This window comes from Pezoporus wallicus, unplaced genomic scaffold (genome assembly GCF_028554395.1).
Source record: "Pezoporus wallicus isolate ANWC-B61680 ecotype Strahan unplaced genomic scaffold, APGP_CSIRO_Pwel_v1 scaffold_2584, whole genome shotgun sequence".
Lineage (NCBI taxonomy): Eukaryota > Metazoa > Chordata > Aves > Psittaciformes > Psittacidae > Pezoporus > Pezoporus wallicus.
This window is the reverse complement of record NW_026642851.1, coordinates 2,760,627-2,781,517: the sequence shown is the minus strand read 5'-3', so window position 1 is coordinate 2,781,517 and position 20,891 is coordinate 2,760,627. Positions and strand designations below refer to the sequence as shown.

At 37.5% G+C, this 20,891-nt stretch overlaps 1 protein-coding gene across 2 annotated transcripts in view; it reads left to right on the top strand.

Annotated features, from left to right (window-relative positions):
- Positions 1-20,891, top strand: part of VPS50 (VPS50 subunit of EARP/GARPII complex) — an 87,035-nt gene that overhangs the window by 8,297 nt on the left and 57,847 nt on the right. For both annotated transcript variants that reach the window (XM_057432436.1, XM_057432435.1), the window contains exons 3-12: positions 1,892-2,014; positions 2,615-2,686; positions 4,172-4,225; positions 6,203-6,273; positions 6,688-6,805; positions 6,900-6,935; positions 9,143-9,225; positions 14,369-14,411; positions 18,223-18,321; positions 18,584-18,724. In XM_057432436.1, the coding sequence (XP_057288419.1) occupies positions 1,892-2,014; positions 2,615-2,686; positions 4,172-4,225; positions 6,203-6,273; positions 6,688-6,805; positions 6,900-6,935; positions 9,143-9,225; positions 14,369-14,411; positions 18,223-18,321; positions 18,584-18,724 (840 nt within the window). The remainder of the gene's footprint in view (positions 1-1,891; positions 2,015-2,614; positions 2,687-4,171; positions 4,226-6,202; positions 6,274-6,687; positions 6,806-6,899; positions 6,936-9,142; positions 9,226-14,368; positions 14,412-18,222; positions 18,322-18,583; positions 18,725-20,891) is intronic.

Sequence of the window (20,891 nt, the reverse complement as noted above, 5' to 3'; positions counted from 1 at the left end):
TGGACAAATTAAGCTGACCCCTTTGCCTGTCTGGTTAATAGGAGTGCATACCTCAGAGGTATTCAGTAGAACATCCAGGTACCAAATACTTTAATTGTTAAAAATAAAACATTGAGGAGCACAGTCCTCCGTGTCTTACAGTTATTTATTGTTGCTATAGTGTTATTTTTGTGTGTTATTTCTCTTACCCCTTTCGACGCCCTCTCCTCGCCGCTGCCCTCCCTTGCTCGGCCTCCTGCCCGGGCTGTGTACGGTTGGGAGGTGGGTTGGTGCGGTCACGCCGCGGTGCCCCGGAGGTTTGTCCGTCTCGCTGCATCTCAGCCAGCCCCCTCCGGGCAGCGCTGGCGGCAGCGGCTGAATGGGGCGTTTGCCGAAGGACCCTCTTTGGGGATGCGAGGCGCCCGGGGTCTCACGGAGAAGGAAGGCCGCTCTTCGACGGCTTTTCTCCGGTTACCACCCTAGCCACATGTCGGCTCGAAGCGCCTGTGCTCCAGCGGGTGGCGCCCGAGCTCCGCCCGGCAGCAGCAGGCTGCCATCGCCGTGCTCCCTCGTTCACCGAGGCGACAAGAAACCCGGTGGAAATCCGGTTTTCTCTGTATCGAAGCCACTGCTTTTTGCTCCGTCCCCGTCCTCGTCCTCCCTCGTTTGTTTTCCCTTTTCATTTTCTGATGCTCTTACAAACTTCTCTCTGTCATCGCTCGGCTGCCTCTGGTTGAGTAGAGAAACGGCACTTGCTTTGTATTTAAACTGTCGCTTTGCCTCCTAACATGTACACGTTGACCTTATTTCAGTTCACGTACAAAATAAGCAATTTAGTTGTTGTTTAGTCAGTCTAAAACCTGATGCCTTTACCCCATGAAAAAAGCCCTTGAGCTCCTGGTGGTGAAAATACTAACACTTTCTCCTACTGTAAGAACTTGTCGTTGTTGGGAGGCTTGGGGTCTTCAGGGGACATTCAGTCTGCTGGGTTGCTTCATCAGGAATAAATTCCAGTATTGAGCAATTTGATCCATGTCATGTTGATTTTTTGGTGAAAGAATATCTTGGCGCTTCTCCCTTTGAGTCCCTGACAAAGGACTTGGGTGGGAACAGACTCCAGAAAAGGGGGGCTAGTATAAGTTGAAATACCTGGTGTAGAAGGGGAAGAAGAGGGTCAGGCTCAGTCCTTGGCTTGTTGCAACCAGTGGAAGCAGCCTGGTTGTTGAGAAGACCTTCTAGGGGGGAACTTGACAGCAAGGAGGGGGTGCTTTTGAATGGTAACTTTCAGAAAGCTGGCAGTGCATTTCTGCTTAGACCACCCTGCTTGTCCAAGAAAATCTGAAATTTGTTAATTTTGGGTAAAGAAGGTAGATCTGCTCTGTTTTGCCTATAAAAAATTCAAGTGTTTAATGACATGATGACGTGACTTTTATTACAGTGAATTGTGAGGGCTGAACTGACAAGTTGTATGTTTGAGGTGACACTGTCTACCTTACGTTTGCAACGATGGTTCTTCTGGTTTAAAAAAATTCAGGTTTTATTGTTTATTTTTGTTTGTTTTGGGTTTTTTTCTTCTGGAGAAATAGCCTGCCAATTTGTTTTTAAGTTACTGTGAGAATTTCTTTTCAGGAGGAAAAAACTGTGGGCTCGACATGCATTCATGCCATGAGTGTATTGATGAAGAAGTGTTTAAGTGATCTGCAGCATCAGTCTTCACTGTGTGCTTTGAAAAGTTTTAAATATCTCACTGTTTGTAGTGAAAAGAACAAGCCAGTGTACTGATCATTCTGTTCTTTGCCATTGCTTCTTGCACTGGTGTTGGAAATGGCTTTTGAAAAATACTTGTTCTGGTAAAACATTGTCTGGTAGGATGAGATATTACATTATAGAAATCCTTTTTTGTTTTGTGAAGGAGGAGCTCAGAGAACTACGTGAAGAGCCAATTGACCCTCAAGCTCAGCAAGAAATAATTAACAGCATTGAAGAAGTTTATTTTTCCAGTGATTCCTTTGATATTGTGAAGTATGAGTTAGAGGTAAGCTGTCTTCTTACAAGACAAGACAGTGATGTAGCAAAAATAAGGGTAAAATGTATGCTTTTCAATAAGCTATTTTTTTGGTTTGTTTCTTGTAGCTTGTATTAACACAAACCTGCAGCCTTCTGCCTCATAGTGGAGCTTCTAGCATATAGTATTGGTATGGAGCCTCTTCTTTTAATGTGGTGGAATCAATACGTTGTTGGTTGTGTTAACAGGCACTTCACAATGTAAACCATAGTGAAAAAAAAACAAAACGGAGGGAAAAAGAAATGATTCTCTATTTTGGGTATTTTTTTAGCAAACTGACTGAGACAATGATTTTGGTGATTAAGGGGGTTCTGTGTGTGTATATATATATGGCTTAAAATAAGGTAACTTTGAGGTAATTATGATACTATATGATGCAATTATGATAATACATTGTTTATCTTAACACTGTTTTATTTCCATCATTTGAAATAATGGATCAATTCTGCAAATTAGATTACAGAAGCAATAAGAATGTTTCTTTAATGGAATTGATTAGTTAGTTCATACTACATGTCAGTTTAACATCCTTTAATTTCCCAATGGATATAATTTATTGTGTACATGCAGAGGCTTCCTCCAGTACTTAGTCTTCAAGAATTGGAAGAGTATAGAGACAAACTGAAACAACAACAAGCTGCTGTGAGTAAAGTTGTTTTATCCTGTATTCTCAGACATTTGGTTGCATTGTCTATAAGTCTAGCCAGAGGTGTAATTGAAAAAAGTTTTGATTTCTTAAACACATGAGCTACTAAGCATTTCTTCCCATAATATTATGTTGTGTGCTTTTATAGTGGAAATTGATCAATAAATAATATTCTAGGAAATTATGGAAGTAAAACTGGGTGATAAGTTATTGTTAAGAAAGAACAAATATGCTCACTATTTCTTTAGAAACTTGATTTGTTGAATGTTCAGCTTTTCCCATGTATTGCAAGAAAAGTAATGTTCAACACAGCGCTGAATAGTGTGGTAGTGGCATTTTTTTTTTTTTTTTGAGGGATTTCTGGCAATGTGGAAGGAGTTGCTTTTTTCTCTTCTTTTTCATTTGCCAATTTGTTAATCGCCCACAGGGGTTTGTAGTGAATATTGGCACAGTGTTATTATATAATAAACCAATGAAATGTAACTATGAGTAATAACTATAATTTATGGGGGGGAAATGTGGTTGCAGCTTCTAAAAAGGTACTTTAATTTCGGGCTTTTTTTTTTTTGCGTTCATAAATCATTGATTCATTGCTCTTTAAAAGATGAATAATATGGTACAGGAGATGAATACATTAACTGTGGCATTTGGAAAGTATCTGCAAGTAAAATAACAGTAATAATCCTAATTTATGTCTTTAAATGAATTAAATGTACAGGAGGAAAATATTGGATTGTTAACAATTCATGAAGAACAGATTGCTTTTGCCTAAGACTGCTTTTTCCAGAATAAACCTATGAAATTTTGTAAAGTATTAGTGAGCAGTTGACCAAATGATTATTCAGTGTTTCTGTCCTGTAGAAGGAAAGAAGTTGAAAGTGGGTAGGTTTTTTTGGTTCTGTGTTTTATTTTTCCTCTTTTTTTTTTTTTTTCCCTGTGGCAGTTTTATGTTTTTTGAGTTTAAGGGGATATCTGGTGGTGACTTAGCTTTGCAAGGAAATACTCAAGACTGAGAGACAACTTCATTGAGAGATGCTGGATAATTCTAGTACCTGTTACCAGTCTCTTGGCCATTTTGCCTGCATAGTGGGAACTGGCTGCAGCCAGAGAAGTAGTTTCAGTGCATGGCTGCTGCTAGAACATGCAAACTGGAAGGTGCATGCAGCTGATGCACTTGCAGTGTCCCATATTATTTCTGTTTTTTATTCTAGCATGTTTCTTAGCGAGCAGAGAGGTAAAGGATTAATTTAAAAATGCCCACTAGTTCCTAGATGCAACTGTAAACATTTTTCATATCTTGCTCCTAAGGAAAGCTGATTGTCATTTGTAGGACTATTTTACCTGGCTGTAGCATATTTTTTAATAAATTTGAAAACTACGGAACTAAATGATACAGAATCACAAAGTTGTAGGACTTTAGTATAGGGATGGCCTATTACATTGAGATTGTTATGTATTACATATAATATTCTTTTTTAAAGGTATCTAAGAAAGTTGCAGACTTGATTCTTGAAAAACAGCCTGCGTATGTTCAGGTAAGATAACTAACAATCACTGTTTAAGAGTAAACCACTCCATTTTGTGCTGTTATAATGCTGTACTTAGGGATTAAATCTAGTAATTTGTTAGTAGAGATGCTAGTGCCTGGTTGGACATACCTGTCTATATATGCTAATTCTGTATCTGCAGACTGAAAAAAACAAGGGCATATTGAGCTAGAGGCCCTTAGGATGATACAGATTTTGGCATATGATCATTTTCAGAAGCCTTACTGAAAACATTGTTTCACAGGCTTGACTAGTACCTGCAATACAGTTGAACAGTGTTTGTGTTTAGGAATGGTTTCACACCTTTTTCTGTAGGAGAAAACAGCAATGACCTTTTTAAGAGTGCTTAACTAGAAACCTGCCACTGATCTTAAGCACTCATGAGAAGAAAACTTCTGTGTCATACCAGTGATCATGACAATTTTAATTTTGGTCAAGAAGCTGGAGAGGTAGCTACTTCAGGAACAGGTTATTAGGAGAAGCAAAAATGCAGCTGGCTCTTTGTCTCCTGAACACCTTTCCACTGTGCAAAGAAAAGTGTGGGGAAGTCATGGTTTGCACCCCATTCCTTGTGTGAAAGACTAGTCTAACAGGCAGTACTGTGGGCTGAGAGGGGGATGGCACAGACACAAGGCAAGGTTTTTTTAATTTTCCCTTCTTCTTAGAAAGAAGAGCTTTAGGAGCAACTAATGTGTGGAAGATTGTCTTTGAGACGATTAAAAAATGTATTCAACCCTAAATGCTGGACAGAAGACTTCCTGTCTGGGGACTACTGGTTGCATGCTTTTCCTGTGCCTATCCATTCGGTCACGTTCAAAGGAGAGATTTTACAGAATCTTTGCAAGAGACAAGACTGGAATGGAGTTGCTTCTTCTTGTGTGTGTTCTCTTGTAAAAAAGGGAACAGTGACCTTTTAAATACTTCTGACATTTGCCAAATGTGTTTTTAGTGAGAAGTAGTTACTGAGGAAAGTAATGTTTGAATTCAGTTTCTTAGGATATTATGCATATCAGTAACTAAGCTGTCATTTTTTTCAAAACCAGTACTGGTATCATAAAGGAGGAGCTGGTTTGGTGAAGGATGTAGCTCAGTGGTTTGTCAGAATCGTATCTTTGAAGACTGACCAGGAGCTGATCTTAAAGTGAACCAAACTTTAAACTTGGTTTTGCTTGTTATGTCTTTAGAATAACACTAGTTTTCAAAGTGAAAATCTGACTTCTTCCCAGGGAGAACAATTTATATGTTTTGAAATGCTAAGCAGAATAGAAAAAAAAAAGTTGCTTTATTTTTATTTTGTTTTAATGTGGGGAGAGTGTTTTCTGCACTGCTGTTCCTAACAAAAGAAACCTTAGTAGTTATATTAACATTTTTACTTTTTTTTTAAAGGAGTTTAGATTATGCTAGGCACTTCATGAAGTCAAAATCAAACTAAAGTCAGGTCACCTGTGCTGAAGAGTTTTCAGTCAAAATTCAACAGGATACAATTAACGTTCATTGTGAAGTGACATCTATTGAATTGGTAGAACACAAGTGCTTCTAAAGAAGAAAATGCTGTATGAAACATGATTTTTTGTTGTTGTTATGCTGTTTCTTTTTAGTTGTTTTGCTGTTGTCTGGCATATTAATGTAGATTAAACCCTGTGCTTCTGTACCTGAAGCTTTGATCATTCTGCTGTGGTGCATTAATAATATAGAGATTCGTGGACTGCATGTAAATGTAGAGGGTCCTACTGCAATGAAAAAATGGATTTCAATGTCTTTCTTTGAAAGGGAATTGTATTATAAAAGATTGTTTAATGTTACATTCTAGTGGTTAGCATATATAAAATGATGAAACAAGTATTATATAAAATAAATCTACAAAGTCATTATAACACCTCAAGAGGAATGTGCTAATTACTAGTTTTTGCTGGTGTGTAGCAAACTTTAACTTATATATTCATTTAACCTGTTGTCTCTCTGCAGGAACTTGAACGTGTCACATCATTGCAGGCTGGCCTTCAATTAGCAGCTGTTATTTGCACAAATGGAAGAAGGTATCTTGCTTAAATAATGGCAGAGATTGAAAGGGGGAAAAAGTATTTAATAAATATGTAAACCCAGGAAGTTTGTTTGCTGATGATATTTCCTATTTATGTGCTGAATGGAATTAGTAATAGTAGTTAAAGATACTGAAACAAATACCAGCTTTCTCTCTAGGAGCTCTGACTTTTTCTGTTGGGAGTTCTCTTTAAAACAGGAACCTTTACAGATACACCATTGATCCTCAGACAAGTTCTGCAGACAGGAAAACATAACTTCTTAGTAGTTTATTGGCATTGTCTCAATTTCTGGATTTCCCTGACAATCTTATTTTCTAGCATATAGTCTGATGGACATGTTAGAATTTATTAGAAATCAGTTTTATTTTACGTATAGTTGAAGATTATGTTCATTTTTAATTCTTGCAGACACCTGAATATAGCAAAGGAAGGCTTCACACAAACTAGTTTGGGGCTTCTTGCAAATCAAAGAAAGAGACAGTTGCTTATTGGACTGCTAAAGTCTCTGAGAACAATAAAAACACTGGTATGTACAGTTGTTTTTCTTCAATGGCAAAATATTTTCTTCATTGCTGTGTAGTTATCACACTTTTATTTTTTTTAATTTTTCTTATTTTTAGCAAAGAACTGATGTACGCTTGAGTGAGATGTTGGAGGTAAGTCCCTGACGGACTATTACAATTTGAAGCTATTCTAAGTCTACTTTTGTCAGTCATCTAAATTTTGTCCCTTCTTTTCTTTCTCTTGCAAACAGGCTATGGGTGTGTGCATGTGCTGAAATTATATTGTAATTCTTTTTTTAAATGCTGTGGGAAATATTTCATATCAAATTAGATAGCTTCTGTGCCAGTGGGGAATATTTTCTGTCAAAAACTCAGTCCTACATTTAGATCTGGGCACTGAGACTTGAATTAGTTCAGGAAGAGTACGAAGTCTTCACTCCCCTCCCTACCCTCAACTTACACTTCTTTTCTGGCCCTAACTTGATATTTGGAAGAGAAAAGAAGGTGGGATTTAGCTGATTGTCGATATGCTCTGTTTGGATAAAGAACTTCTACTGGTATATTCCTGTACAAATTTATATACTTAATATTTTATTTGCAAGTATAGTAGCTTCTCTCTTTATTCATTGGGTTACCTTTTAATAGATGTAGAAAACATGGCAGCATGCAGACACTGAAAATTCTACTTAGACAAACTGCCAAAAAATGCAGTAGATACTGCAGAGAGTGAAAATAAGATCTTGTCTTAAGGTGATTAAAGTATGAAAGACAGCTTCAGGGTTTTATGAGCAAGTATATTTTAAGCATGTAGTGTAACAATTTTGACTTGCTAGTTTGCCAGATATTTCCAGCTAATACAGGATGTACCATCATTATGATCATTCGTTCTTAATACATTTGGAAATTGAGTCTTAATAATTGTAACTCTTAAGATTCTTTGAGTTTAATTCCACCTTGGGTAATACACCTTGTCTCAGCACACTTTCTTGTGAAGGACGAATATATTAATTTACAGGCTGTATAAACATTGTCTTTTGCTCAGTAAGCCCTGTACAAAGATGAGCTTTTAATTTCTCTGCTGTATTTTGTTGCACAGCAAATGAGCTCTTCACTGTCTAATGGTAGAAGTTGTTTTGAGACAGAGGAACGGGTGTTACATTTGCACACAGACCCTAATGTCTGATTATCATAATTTGCCAGTTATTTTTGAACATGAAGGGCTGGAACCGCTGTTTCTATTCTCAGTGTCTGCTCCCAGTAAGGTATTCCAGATATTGGCTAATTTATTGTCTTTAGTCCAAGAAGAAGTTAGCCGCTTGGAATGTGCATGGCCACATTTAGATACGGTTCCCAATTAAAAAGAAGACCAGACTTTTTCACCAGAAGCAGGGGTGAGCTGCTTCTGTAAAATATTGGCAATATTATGTTATGTAAGCAGGCTTTCTGATTTGAGCTCTGTTAGACTTAATGGAGCAAGTACCAGGTTTCCAATGGAGAAAGATTCAAGAGCTGTAAATGCAGCTATCATTTTAGACCAATGTGCTGATCTGTTTTCATCTACTGGATAATGCATGTGGCTTCTTTTGTGGTTTTAGTTAAACTTGATCTGCATTTGAATGCTGCTGATAAAGGAGTTTCTGAAATTAAATTTGTTTTATGATAATAGTTGAGTATAAATTGCCCCTGTGTTTTTACTCTTCAGTCAGTGACTTCAAAATTCCAGTAGCAGCTTTGAATTTGAGCTCTCTGAAGTACATAATACAGCCAATGTAGTTAGGACAAAAAATGGGAATCTCTTAGCTATTAAAGAGGGTTTTCCTTCCTCCAAGACCATTTCTGGCCTCATATCTAATAGAATACAAAATCAGTAATTATGCTTAAGGCACTGCCCGTGTTCTGTTGGCAAGTCCTCGACTTTCACATTGTTGTATGTTTTTGTTTCGGTTTTCTTCTGGCATCTTCATGTACTTTGTGATTGATCCTGATTGATACAATAGATCATATTGTATTAACAGAAGTTTGAAAGTTAACTGGGAAGATGTTAGTTGTTTTGTAATAAAAACTTTCTGATATGTTTTGTATGAATGCATTAGGAAACAAAACAGCAAGTCATTTGCATAAGGTAATGTAATACATTGTGTTTTCAGGTGTTGCTAACATGTTGTCTGTTCCTAATTCTAAACTGCTTGCACATTAAGTTTTGCAGTAGACCCTTACTCATTTCCTTTAACTTTACTGTATAGATGCAAGAGGCAACATATTTTGTTCTTAGTGTTTATACATAAGCATGCAAGCAAAAGTGGGTGTTGAAGCTTTTGCTTCAAAAGCCAAATTAGATTTCCATTATATTTTATCCTAAGGAAGAGGACTATCCAGGAGCTATTCAGCTGTGCTTGGAATGCCAGAAAGCTGCCAGCACTTTCAAACACTACAGCTGTATAAGGTAAGGTGACATTGTGCTGCTTTCACCTTCTTGTATGCTTTTATTTGTAAAATCATAGAATCACAGATGATTTGAGTTGGAAGGAGCCTCAAAGATCATCTGGTTCCAACCTCCCTGCTATAGGCAGGGACACCTTCCACTAGACCAGGTTGCTCAAGGCCTCATCCAGCCTGGCCTTGAACACTTCCAGAGAGAGGGCATGTAAGTAAAGTGAAACAGTGAACATTAATTCACATTCTCTAAAGCAGCTTTGATTTGAAATGTAATTTTCTGCTTAGAAAAGTAAACCTGAAGCACGTATAAAAGCATAAGCATCCTCAGTGGTTTCCCCCTTTCTGACCCACTACTAACCGGCCTTCACAATAGTAACACTGTATAATCTATGTTTGTACTATGTCATTGTTTTGTAACTATTGTAGTATGTTGGCAGGTATAGTTTCAAGTAAGACTGAATTATAACTGTGCTACAACCTGCAGCCTTGAGATACCTGAGCTACTTTTTAATAAGAAAGTTTATATTCTGGAATTAATTCACCTACAGCAAGATGGCTTTTGGAGGATAACTTACCCAGGTTGTTGGCAGTGGAATTAGCAAGTGCAGAGATTCATGCTGTCATGGAGAAACTGCTTTCAGAACTGAACTAAATTGAGTGTCTATCGTCCCTAGCATAGATGGACTTGATGTTACCACTGATTTTCAAAAAGAAAAGAAAAAAAAGAAAAAAAAAAGGGTAAACATGAAGTTCAAAGTCATAATAGATATGACAATAAAGGAATCGAGTAAATTTTCATGTTTCCTGCACTAAAATAATTAAATTAAATAGATTTTTTTTTTTTGGTGTTATTTTAAATTAGGATTTTCAACTTGCGGGTAAAATTCTGACATCGTTTGATCTCCTGTGAGAATGCTCTCTGATTTAGGGCCAAAATCTATGAAAGCACATGCTTTGCCTTCCTCTGTCCTCTAAATGTGTGCTTTGTTGCAACTTCAGAGTAATTACCCATAATCCTCGATTTTAGTTTAGGATCTGCTTTTGATCTGTAGCTGTTGCAGGATCCAAAGATGCACCAAAAATGTGTGTGAAGTTACAAATTGTACCTGTAAATAAGCCCCTCTCTATTCTGAAGTCAGATTTGAAAGCTGCTTTTTGCTTTTTTCTAGTTCCGTGAAACTTGTGTATGGATATAAAATGACTGTACAGACAACATTTGCCTACATATATTAAAGTTTTGAATCCCTTCCTTATATAAAAGTAAATGAAAACTATATTTATTTGAATGAGGAGAAATGACTGTGATTTCCTTCAGTCCTTGACAATTTAGTTGTTTAGAAGCAAGATGACTTCTGAACAACTTTTGCTCTGCTCAACTCTTCTGTAGAGAGATGGGTCCTGCAGTCTTCCGTACCCGTGTCTCATCTATATTGTTCAGTAAGCTCTCCTTAGTATTTATTGCTCTTTCAGAGGCTCTGTGGTTCCAAACATTAATCTGATATAATCTGCATATCTCTTGCTCCTTTTTCTTCTAGAGAAATGAGCAACATTTATTCACCTGGAAAAGGCAGCTTAATTTCTTTGAATCTTGCAGTGCTCATCTGTAAAACCTTGCTCTTTCAAGGTTTAGGTTAAATTACACCATTTCTTTGAGTTAAATTCTGTTTTGTAAATGATATGAAAGCTTCTGTTTAATTTTAAATAACTTCAAGCTTTTATTGCAGCTCCAAAGTTTATCTCCACTTACACTATGTCCAGTATAACAAAATTTGAAACATAAACTAATAGGTCATGTTTTTGCCATTTGGAATATTTAACTGCAAAAATCATACTATTTTAAATCTCATAACATACTGACAAGATATGTGATGAATAGCTGTGAAGATTTACTTTCTTGTTGCACTCAAAACAATATCCTTGCATGCAAGAAGACAGTTTCTTGAAACAAAGGATGGTGACAGAAAAAAATCAGCCCCGCTTCTTTATTCTGAGAGAGTTTTTTGAGCTTGTTTTTGTTTGCATTGGAAGAGCAGAAGGAATGCAAATCCCAGCCCCAGTGCTTACATTTCATTCTCTGTGCACAGTTTTACTTGCAGAAGTATCAGAGAATATTTATTGTATGGAATAATGTCTGCCTAGCAGGGTATTTGGCAAAATTAATGAATCTTTTGCATTTCTGTTTAGGATTGTAGTAAAAACCAGGTAGCTGAAAAAAAAAAAAAAGAGATGTAGTAGCTTTTATAACACGTGCTTGTATGAGGCATTGCCTCTGTGTCTTACCATGAAGTTTTCACATTATCCTTTTGCATTACCCACTGTCCACATGACAAGAATCGGTGCCTTCCTTTGTACAATAGTTCACATTTTTCTTGGGGATGGTGATGAATAACAATTGGGTGTAGCTCTCAGGGATTTAAACCTTCCTATGAAGCACATAATGTTTTTATTTTGGTATATTCATAATCTGAAGAGGCAAATATTTCAGCCTCCCTGCAAAGACTTGTTTTTCAAAGCTGCTCCTCATCCTCCTTTAAAATGATAGGCTGGATGTCTATGGTTTCTGTTTTCCATTATTTTCTTCCTAGGGAATGCTTCTATTATGTGATTAATTCTTGTTTAAAAATATAAATCAAAGACTTTTGCCTTTGATCGGTTCTGATGTGAGAAGACTCCCTTGAGAAATCTGTAGAAAATACATTGTCAGATAATAGGATGACTCTGTCTATTGCATTTGGGTCAAGATGTTACTTCTGTTAATTGCAGTAATGTGGTTCTAAAAATGTGCTCATTTAGATTTGTATGGATGTGGATTAAAAAAAAAAGAGACTTCTAATACTTTTTTTATGAATGATATTAATGCTTTGAATAAAATTCTCAATTATGGTAAATGGGCTTTCATAATAACCATGTAGTCATTATGTCCAAACACTACCTTTATAATTATGACTTAGAAAATACATGCAGATTTAGCTGGACACTACATTTCTTGATCAAAGTAACTTTTCTTGGAAAATTTTGTGATTGCACTTTCTTCTCCTAAATTAGTCAGCATAAATGTAAGCTGTGTTCTAGCAAAGACCTCCATGTATTATGGCTTGGTTGAATAAATAAACAATGAGCATGTGTATTTGAAATTGGTGCTTGAGTCCTTACTTGAATGGGAAGACACTGCTGTCACAGGAGTTGCATTAAATAGTAGGGGTAAGAAACACCAGGCAGTTTTACCTTGGTTGTGTTTCATATGGAACAAGATCTTGCTTGTCTTCCAAAAGAAAAGAAATGTACACCATTCGGTAATGGCCCTGATCTTGAAGCATTTGCTGGGAATGGTCTCATGAGGATTCAGAATGGTGGGCTGACCAAGCCTCCTGTCATCAGCTGACTGCAAGCTGAGACCTGACTGGCATTCAAAATAGTGAAAACAAGGAGCTAGTTTTTGTGAGGATCTCTGCTGGTGTACAGGTGAAATTAGTCAAATGTGATCACCTGCAGTAATCAACAAATGGTTTCTAGAGCCCAGGAAATTTCTCAGCCCTACATTGGAAGTAGTTGAGCAAATTCTTCATGTATGTGAGTATGTGTATTGCCTGGCTGAGGTGAAAAATCCGTGTGTGTTTCTGATTTAATTAGGAGAGGTGAAAAAACTTGGCCAGTAGGCACAACTAGGGCACCAGCATTTCATGACATTTGCTTGAAAGGAGTCATAGCCTTATGTTTATGTGCTATCTGCTACCATAGGGCTTGTTGAATTATCATAGGACCTGCAGTGGTACATTTGCTTAATTCGTTCAGTCTGTGCAGAGGCTACCTGTGTGTTGCATCATTTTTTACTAATGTCAGCAGCTTCTGTTTTTTAGACCAGTTAATTTCAACATGTAAATGAACTACATGCTTATATGCAGGGCAGGATGGTCTATGCTGTACATAGTTCTGAAACCTGAAAAAAGGAGTGATTCTGTGCAAGGTTCTTACTCTTGCTCTAATGTCTTCTTGCTAGCTAAAAAGACTGGAGTGACAGGAAATGCTTATCACCTGCAGCAGCAGATTTACTAACATTAAATTGTTATGGAGGCTTTTCTGTTTGAAGGCTTGTTGCATGTGTAGAAACCACTAAGAAAAGTGGCTACTCAATTCAGTGTCTAATTCCAGCTCTTTCTGATGTTTTTTTTTTTTTTTTTCTTTTGTATTTAAACCTTTCTTTGGGGGGTGTTGTATTCAGGTTATCTAACAGAACTGAAAAAGGGGAGATGATGGGCATATCATTTTAGTGGAGAGAACTAGTAAGGAAAGCTAGAATCTGTCTTTTGATAGTTGACAGTTAATGTAGGCCCCTTAAGAAAAGATATAGAGCATAGAAGTAAGTGGTGTAAAATCAGGTATGGTGATTATCCCATGAAAACTCTGTGCTTTCCATGTTTGAAATATCTTGCCTATTTTTTGGTTGCTTTGACCTTGCCAAACACAAACATAGTAGTCATACTTTGTGTCTTTCTGGCTGGTGTTCTTAAATTTTTAAAGCTGATTGTTGGAAAGGAGCAGTTGTGCCTTTCTTTGTCCTAAATAGTTTCTCTTATGGTAGCTGTTTTTGTTAATATTTCTATATGAAATAAAGCTCAGCGAAGTGAAATAATGGTCTTAAAAAGTCTTTCTGAGTGTAACTGTAAAGGGTTCCTGAACATCAAATGAAAGTTACTGTACCATAGTTTGCAAAGATTTGACAGCCCTGACCCTTCTGGATATGTTCTGCTGTAGACCACAGCGCCAAATCAAAACATTTACAGCAAGAGTTTCTTGAAGTTTGGGAATGTTGTTGAACGAATGCTTTGCTAAATCCTATCAGGATGGGATCTTGCCTGGGCCCTGTTAACACAGGTGCATTATAAACCTTGGATGGTGTGCTGCTGCAGAAGGTATTTTAATACGAAGTGTTAGGAGACTGCAAATGCCTGCATCAAGTGCCTTTCAGTAAAAACAAGAGTTGGGTGATCCTAGCCTGACACAGTAACAGCAGGTTAATGATTTATGATAAATTACTATATTGTGGCTTGGTAGTGGGCAAACGTGGGCTTTTTGGAAAAAAGAAACGTGGTGTGAAATTTTAGTAAGATAAGTAGTTTTTATTTTAAACATTTTTTTTCTTTTATTACTAGTGAGCTGAATTCAAAACTGCAAGACACCTTGGAACAAATAGAGGTAAGAACAAATGTATTGATGTTCAGCAACTGTTAGTATGTAATCTCTAGGTATTAGAGGTATCTAGTCTGATGTTGTTAGCAACTACAGAACATGCACATTTCTTTCAAATACTGTCTTTGGAATGCTATAGTCATTGCTATTCATGTGGATTTTTGTGCTGCAGTCAACCTAAATAACTGTATAATGTGTTCTCAAACTTATGAGCCTAGCTCAGTAATTGTGCCCATTGTAAGTGTTAAAGCAGTAACATGACGTACTGGAGCAAAGGTACACTTGCCGGATGATGAGGATGTACACTTTTAGAGCAAATTCTGTTCCTACTAAAATCGGGTAAAATATGCCAAGTCGGTTGGCAAAATCAATTCACGGCTACCTTAATGATCATATTCAGGATTTTTATTACTTGATAATTTATAGAAATATTTTTGACTAATTTACATCTGTGCATATGGGAGAAATGTAAGTCATCCTGGGGTTCATAGAGTGTTCTCTTTAAGTACATGCTCTAATGAATATAGACTCATATTCTGCTAATTAATATTTTAATAATTAGTCTTCTGAATAGTTGGGGACTTCAGCTTAAGTCCATTCCTTTTTTTTCTTTTCTTTCCCTTTCCTTGTAATTTAGGTTTTAACATTTGACTTTGCTTTTATATTCTGTTACAAATAAAATGCAAAGGGATATAATGGAAGGAGCCATGGAAAAAATATAGCTCAAAAGATTTATGTGCTCTGAGTTTAGGAGCTCTGCTCATGGGCAGTTTGACAGCCCTGTTTCTCCCTTTGTACAGCTGTTCTGCGTGAAATAAAAGAAAAATTATTTTCTTTTTTAATCAATATATGATTGAAATTCAGATTGCTGAGTAACCTTTTAAAGGAGTTTTTTAGCTTTAGGTTACTTGTACTTTTACGGTTTTGCTTAGGAAAAACCCCCACATATTTTCATATTTTCATAGAATCATAGAATACTTAGGGTTGGAAAGGACCTTAAGATCATCTAGTTCCAACCCCCCTGCCGTGGGCAGGGACACCTTATGCTAAATCATATCACCCAGGGCCTCGTTCAACCTGGTCTTGAACACTGCCAGGGATGGAGCATTCACAACCTCCCTGGGCAGCCCCCAGTGCCTCACCACTAACAGTAAAGAATTTCCTTCCTATATCCAATCTAAACTTCCCCTGTTTAAGTTTTAACCCGTTACCCCTTGTCTTGTCACTACAGTCTCTAATGAAGAGTCCCTCCCCAGCATCCCTATAGGCCCCCCTTTAGATACTGGAAGGCTGCTCTGAGGTCTCCACGCAGCCTTCTCTTCTCCAGGCTGAACAGCCCCAACTTCCTCAGTCCGTCTACATGCAGGTGGTGCTCCAGTCCCCTGATCATCCTCGTGGCCCTTCTCTGGACTTGTTCCAACAGTTCCATGTCCTTTTTATGTTGAGGACACCAGAACTGCACACAGTACTCCAGGTGAGGTCTCACAGGAGCAGAGTAGAGGGGCAGGATCACCTCCTTTGACCTGCTGGTCATGCTCCTTTTGATGCAGCCCAGGATACGGTTGGCTTTCTGGGCTGGGAGTGCACACTGAAGCCGGCTCATGTTCATTTTCTCATCACCAGCACCCCCAAGTCCTTCTCTTCAGGGCTGCTCTGAATCTCTTCTCTGCCCAACCTGTAGCTGTGCCTGGGATTGCTCCGACCCAGGTGTAGGACCTTGCACTTGGCATGGTTAAATTTCATGAGGTTGGCATCAGCCCACCTCACAAGCGTGTCAAGGTCCCTCTGGATGGCATTCCTTCCCTCCAGGGTATCAACTGAACCACACAGCTTGGTGTCATCAGCAAACTTGCTGAGGGCGCACTCAATCCCACTGTCCATGTCAGCGACAAAGATGTTGAACAAGACCGGTCCCAACACCGATCCCTGAGCGACACCACTCATTACTGGTCTCCAGCCGGACGTTGAGCCATTGACCACAACTCTTTGTGTGTGGCCATCCAGCCAGTTCTTTATGCACCGAGTGGTCCATCCATCAAATTGATGTCTCTCCAATTTAGAGACAAGGATGTCATGTGGGACAGTGTCGAACGCTTTGCACAGGTCCAGGTAGATGACATCAACTGCTCTACCCCTGTCCATCAGTTCCGTAGCCCCATCATAGAAGGCCACCAAATTGGTCAGGCAGGATTTCCCCTTAGTGAAGCCATGCTGGCTGTCACCAAGCACCTTGTTGATTTTCATGTGCCTTAGCATGCCTTGCAGGAGAATCTGCTCCAAGATTTTGCCAGGCACAGAGGGGAGACTGACTGGTCTGTAGTTCCCTGGGTCATCCATTTTCCCCTTCTTGAAAATGGGGGTTATATTTCCCTTTTTCCAGTCATCGGGAGCTTCACCTGACTGCCATGATTTCTCAAATATGATGGTCAGCGGCTTCACAACTTCATTCGCCAGCTCCTTCAGGACCCACGGATGGATCTCATCAGGACCCACGTACTTGTGCACATTCAGATTTTTAAGATGGCCTCGAACCAGTTCCTCTCCTACAGTGGGCGTAATTTTGATTGTATTCTCGTGTCCTTTTTTGTGCTTAAAGAAAATACTGAACCACTTAAACAACACAGTAACACTCCCCTCTCCTCACCCCAACTGCAACAGCTTGTTCCCCCAATATCTAGAGTTAAAATTCATAAATCTTTCGTGACTTACGAAATAATTCATGAAAATTTTCCAGTGGAGTAAGTAAAAGTATGTAGAGGCAAACCCACCATTTCCTCTGGTTTCTGTTTGCAAGAGCAAAGCTACACTGCAAGATCATTAAACAATAAGAATTGAAATGGCTTTAGTGACTAGCAAAGAGAAAAAAATACCTGCTAGCTGTCTATATTATCATATATTGTGTTTGCTTTTTCATGCATTTTTGATTAATAATAACTAGAATTAGGCTGTGTATCTCTGTATATATTATGGTGTCTAAGTGATAATTGTGCTCTTAAGTTACATGGTCAAATTCTTGGAAGCTTTATTGGTTACTCATTAAGTATATCATCCCATTTTAGTGTTTTTTCATTCAGCGCACATAATAGGGGAACTTCATTTATTACAAAGCTGTTCAGTGTGCTCAGACACAGCTCTGATGGCAGAACTAGTAATTCTGTATGTGTGCTTACTTTCTTTTTTCTCCTTTGGTACTGATCATTGTGCTGGTATAGTACTCCATAAATTACTTATTTCACAATGAACTTTAAAGTCAGGTAGTGTTTATTCCATTTAACAGATGGCAGTGAGAGGGTTGAGAAGTCTGTAATTGAATTGCTTGTGCTGAAACACCAGGGGAGTATTTTCTTTCTCTGCAGATCTGGGTTTTTCTTAGGAGTGGAACAGACAAAGTTAGAAATCCCAGCTCTCCCATAGTGGGGTGCTAGCCTTTTGCAAAATATACATCACTTCAGAGAAGTAGTGTAGCTTTTAGTGTGTTTGTTCTTGGAAATGGTAGAACTGTTTGGCTCACAGAAATACAAGACTGAAGTATTTTAGGCTGCAAGAAGTAACATTTGAGTGCCTCAAAATAGTCCAGTAATGTACGGTCTTGGGTATTTTACAAGCATAATTATCAGATTGTGTAAATAAACATATTTTCCTCACTTGCTGTTGTTTAAGTAATGTATTACTTGGCCAGTTTTTATTAAGTGTTTTATTAAGTGTAATAGTATACAACTAATATACTTATATAATAAGTTTTATTAAGTGTAAATTAAGTTTAATAAAGTGTTTTATTAAGTGTAATAGCTTTCTTTTTTTTTCTTGATTTATATAGGAACAGTTGGATGTAGCACTCTCCAAAATATGCAAGAACTTTGATATCAGTCACTATACAAAAGTTCAGCAAGCTTACAGGCTACTTGGAAAAACACAGGTTAGTACTTATCTCCTGAGTAAGACACATAGTGAGTTATAGAGAGAGGATGACAGGGGAAAATGATTTTGCTGGTAGTATCTGAACTCTTTTATGTTACCATACTGTAATATTATGTAGTCTTAGATATTTTTGAAACAAGGATTGGAGGTCATGTTTATAATCTCCTGTATTCAGTGCTGAAAAAGACTTGCATTAAAAGATGATGGCATATGACAAATTGAATTTTACTATTTGTTATTCCTTGTTGTTTTTTTTTCAGACTGCAATGGACCAATTACACATGCACTTCACTCAAGCCATTCACAACACTGTGTTTCAAGTAGTCCTTGGATATGTGGAGCTGTGCGCAGGAAACACAGACACAAAGTTCCAGAAGTTACAGTATAAAGACCTTTGTACAGTATGTATTCCTTGAATATATCTATAATTTTTAATCTGTTGTTAAGTGTACTTTATGTAAGTAGGGACTCAGTTATTAAAGTAACTCTGAAGCTACTATAGTTTCTTAATACAACTCATAGGCTAATTGAGAGATTGGATATTCACAACTTACTGCTGATTTTGATTGCATTAGATCTTAGCTCTTTGGCGTTAGTGTACATGCCATCTAAGTAAGTGTAAAGAAGTAAATTTTAGGATTCAAACAGGAGAATAACATTTCACAACCACCATGTCTTCAGTGTAATATGCTACTTTGGGACTACCACGTACTATGAATGCTGCTGTAACTTCCTTGAAATATACAGATTTTTTTCCTTTTAATATTTCATTACTCTCTTGGTAACAATCGGGTATTTAGGGACAGGCTGCAGATGCGAATTTTTGGTCTCTATTGCTGACCATGCTTGTCAGTGTTAGTTGTGAACTATTGCAGTACATTTGTGAAATCAGAGTGCTGAATAGGCAGGACTATCACAGCAATTCCATATCTAACTTCCCATAGAAAAAATACCAACAGATTTTAACCTCCTGCATTCAGTTGTCAGGGATTAATTTGGTTAAGACTAAAATATGAGCCTTCTTTTTCTGTCTAGTTCCAGTGAGAACCCTCTTCAATCTGTCTAAACTGTTAAGACAGGATGCTCTTAACGTATTAAGTGGTTATGGAGTACTCACTCTAATTAAACAATGGAAGTAATATAAAATCAGTGTTCCTTTTGGGGCAGATCTCCTGTTGTGTGTTTCTAAAAGTCTTTCTAAATGAAATCAGTCAGCTCTTTCCTATTTTCCTGGGGGAATATAAAGAGTTTTTCTTTGGTTTATTTTTTTGTGTCTTTTCTGGAAGTCAGGTACTGCATTTTATAATAATGTGGTGGGGTTTCTTTTGTGTGTGTGTGTTTTGGTGTTTTTTTTTTTTAAGAATAATGTTTTCAGTAATTCTTGGGTATTTATGTAGCTTATGTGCCTGTGCACTGTAAGTCACTGTTTCCTTGTTAAGGATTTCTTTTCCTAGCAACATGCCATGCTATTAACTCTTGCATCCTTTCACCTTTTGAATACTCTAGAGCAAGAAGGAGTTCAGCTGCTTCATCTTCAAGTTTTGATTTTCTTTCTTCTAATATAAGTTCAGAGAAATTCAGTTATTTCCGTGGTCTAAATGGAAGTAACTTGGTAAATACCAAGCAATCCTTTCATCCTGGCTACCTGGAAGCCAATATGTCTCTTCAAGTATAGTGATCTGCACAACTGAAGTTTGATTTTATACCTACTAAGCCCCTGAAATACAGTTAGAGTAACATTGCCTGATGAGTTGGCAGAGAAAATGGTTGAAACAGCAGTTGAAATGGCAGGACAACTTGCTGTTTAAATGCTAAACTTATTACCCTATTCTGTTCCATTGTCAGCAAAGATTTGTTGTACCTGAGATTAAAATGTCTCAAAAATGCAGTCTCTAATGTGTATCAACTCTCTAATTAGAGGGTGTGTTAGAAAAAAGTAGTGTTCTCAATTGTTACTTTTCTGTACAACTTGACCTTTTTTCTGTTTTTGTTAATTTGTCCAGGGTCTCTGATTTATATTCCTAAGGCAGTTCTGATTTGTTAGGTAACAGAACCATAGTAATGATTCATTAAAAAAAAAGGGCAAGCAAACTGAAAAGACATATTAATATGCAGCCCCCAGATACTTTTGCTAGTGACATCTATTAATGCTGAAGAATAGGTTTTTTGAGTTCTTAATTATAAGCAGAGTGTAGGAGAATATGGCTTAGATGGTATATGCTACTGACAGGATCATTATTTAAGCTTAGGAAGCCAGAGAACATGAATAAATAGAAAATAAAGGCATGCAGTTTATAATTTTTTTTAACCTGAAAGCTGAAAAATAGGAGGGATGTAAGTGATGCATGTGCATTTGCAAAGAAATCTGTCCAGTCTAATGTTATTCTCCAACAAATGTACTAGTTAAGCTTATTAAAGTTTTATTGCAATTTGTTGCTCAGGAAGGACATACGGTGTTTAGAACACTGCAGGTAACATCATTGGATGAGGATGCAATTCAGAGAGAATTGCTTGCTTTGATTAGGGTTTGCTCTCCAGAGAATCTGTGGTTGATAATTTTGGTGGCTA